This window comes from Apteryx rowi, unplaced genomic scaffold, assembly GCF_003343035.1.
Source record: "Apteryx rowi isolate R43461 unplaced genomic scaffold, aptRow1 scaffold_999, whole genome shotgun sequence".
In the NCBI taxonomy this organism is placed as follows: domain Eukaryota; kingdom Metazoa; phylum Chordata; class Aves; order Apterygiformes; family Apterygidae; genus Apteryx; species Apteryx rowi.
The window spans coordinates 179,178-181,864 of NW_020451314.1; the positions used below are offsets into that span (position 1 = coordinate 179,178).

Genomic DNA, 2,687 nt, shown 5'->3' on the forward strand with positions numbered 1-2,687 from the left:
GCAGCTGGAGGCAGCGGGGTGGCAGGGTTAATGCCCCATCCTGATGTCCCCCTCCGTTGCAGGTGTCCCCTTCTGGTGCCTGCTGGACATGGTGCCCATCAAGAACGAGAAGGACGAGGTGGCCCTGTTCCTCGTGTCCCACAAGGACATCACCAGCACCAAGAGCCGCTCCAGTGCCGAGAGCGCCAAGGACCCAGGTGAGGGGACCAGGGCGGCGGGGAGGGGGGGGATCCAGGACCCCACCACCAGCCAGCCACGGGGCCGACGTCTCCTCTCGCCGGGCAGGTGGGCRCCGGCGGTACGGCCGCGCCGGAGCCAAGGGCTTCAACGCCAGCCGGCGCCGGAGCCGGGCAGTTCTCTACCACCTCTCGGGGCACCTGCAGAAGCAGAGCAAGAGCAAGCACAAGCTCAGCCAGGTGCGGCTGGGGCYGGGGCCGGGGCTGGGRCCGGGCTGGGGTATCCCCAGGCTGAACCCACCCCCTGCCCCTCTCCGGCAGGGCGTTTTTGGGGACAAGCCCTCGCTGCCCGAGTACAAGGTGGCCGCCATCCGCAAGTCCCCCTTCATCCTGCTGCACTACGGAGCCTTCAAGGCGGGCTGGGACGGGCTCACCCTGCTCGCCACCCTCTACGTGGCCGTCACCGTGCCCTACAGCGTCTGCGTGGGCACCGGCGCCGACGAGGGGCTCCCGGGCGCCCGCGGCCCCCCCAGCGTCTGCGACCTGTGCGTGGAAATCCTCTTCATGCTGGGTAAGGCTCCACCCCGCCGCCCCGCGCCGGCTCCGGGGGCTGGCAGAGGCCGTGGGGCTCGGTGCACTGATGCACACACACACACACACACACACCCTGCACACACACCCCGCATCCCTTCATGCCCCCTGCAGACATCGTCCTCAACTTCCGCACCACCTTCGTCAGCAAGTCGGGCCAGGTGGTGCTGGAGCCCCGCGCCATCTCCCGGCACTACCTGGCCGGCTGGTTCCCGCTCGACCTGGTGGCCGCGCTGCCCTTCGACCTGCTCGCTGCCTGCCGGGTCAACGTGGTGAGCGCTGGGGGGGCTCCCTCTGGGGACCCCGCTGGGGCTGCAGGGGCTCCAGTGGCATGTGGGGACCCCGGTGTCATACAGAGACCCCACAGGGTTGGTGGAATCCCATGGGGACCTTGATGGAGCCGCCACGACCCCAATGGGGCTATGGGGACCCAAACAGACGGCAGGGCCCCACATGGCTTTTGGGGGACCACCTGGAGCTGCATGGACCTAAGAGGCGGTGGGCATCCTGGGGGGTTATGGGACCCCAATGGGATGCAGGGACCCCACTGGGGCTGTGGGGACCTGGCCAGGGACATGGGGACCCCACAGGCTTCTGGGGACTCAATTGGGGCCATGAAGAGCCCAACAGGCTGCAGGGACCACACCGGGGTCTTTGGGACCCCCCCCCCAACAGGGCCATGGGGACCCTGAACAGGCTGCAGGGACCCCAAAGGGCTGCAGGAGACCCCACCGGGGATGCAGGGAACCCAGTGGGATGTGGGGACCCCACTAGGGATGCAGGGACCCAAGAAGGGCTGCAGGGACCCCATGGGGGTGTGGGGAACCCATCAGAGCCATAGGGACCCGGATGGGGCTGTGGGGAATTGAACGGGCTCCAGGGACCCCGATGGGCTTTGGGGTCCCCACGGGGGCTGCCGGGGACTCCAAGGGGACGCGGGAACCCCAGTGAAGGCGCAGGGACACCAGGGGACCAGGAGGCTGGCGCCGCGGCTCCTTCGGGTGCCCCGTGCCGGCGCTGAGCCCTCTCCCCGCAGTACGTGGGCGCCCACCTGCTGAAGACGGTGCGGCTGCTGCGGCTGCTGCGGCTGCTGCAGAAGCTGGACCGCTACTCGCAGTACAGCGCCGTGGTGCTCTCGCTGCTCATGGTGGTCTTCGCCCTGCTCGCCCACTGGGTCGCCTGCGGCTGGTTCTTCCTGGGGCAGCGCGAGGTGGAGGGCAGCCCCGCGGCGCTGCCCGAGATCGGTACGCGGCCGTCCGTCCGTCCGTCCGGGGGTCTGTCCATCCTGGGCAAGGGGGGCTGCAGGGCTCCCGGTGCCCCCCAGCTCGGGGCCGGCCTCCCCCCCATGCCCGCACCCCCCCCCGTCCCCGGCTCAGCCTGGCCTCCCCCCAGGCTGGCTGCAGGAGCTGGCGCGGCGGCTGGAGACCCCCTACTACCTGGCGGGGAGCAACTGCAGCGCGGCGGCGCCCGGGAACGGCAGCACCAACTGCAGCGGGAGCGGCGGCGGGGGGCTGCTGGGGGGCCCCTCGCTGCGCAGCGCCTACATCACCTCGCTCTACTTCGCCCTGAGCAGCCTCACCAGCGTGGGCTTCGGCAACGTCTCCGCCAACACCGACACCGAGAAGATCTTCTCCATCTGCACCATGCTGATCGGGGGTGAGGCGGGGGGGGGGGACGGGACGGGGCGTCCGAGTGACGGCGCTGCCCCGCTGCCCCCAGCGCTGATGCACGCCGTGGTGTTCGGCAACGTCACGGCCATCATCCAGCGCATGTACGCGCGGCGGTTCCTGTACCACAGCCGCACGCGGGACCTGCACGACTACATCCGCATCCACCGCATCCCCCGGCCCCTCAAGCGCCGCATCCTCGAGTACTTCCAGAGCACCTGGGCGGCCAACAACGGCATCGACACGGCCGAGG

General features: G+C 70.2%; 1 protein-coding gene across 1 annotated transcript in view; it reads left to right on the top strand.

The window, feature by feature from the left end:
• Nucleotides 1–43: 43 nt before the first annotated feature.
• Nucleotides 44–2,687, top strand: part of LOC112960848 (potassium voltage-gated channel subfamily H member 3-like) — a 4,822-nt gene continuing 2,178 nt past the window's right edge. Inside the window, exons 1-7 of the mRNA XM_026055455.1 lie at nt 44–197; nt 286–416; nt 498–747; nt 882–1,039; nt 1,804–2,011; nt 2,160–2,423; nt 2,487–2,680. Coding sequence (XP_025911240.1) covers nt 44–197; nt 286–416; nt 498–747; nt 882–1,039; nt 1,804–2,011; nt 2,160–2,423; nt 2,487–2,680 — 1,359 coding nt within the window. The remainder of the gene's footprint in view (nt 198–285; nt 417–497; nt 748–881; nt 1,040–1,803; nt 2,012–2,159; nt 2,424–2,486; nt 2,681–2,687) is intronic.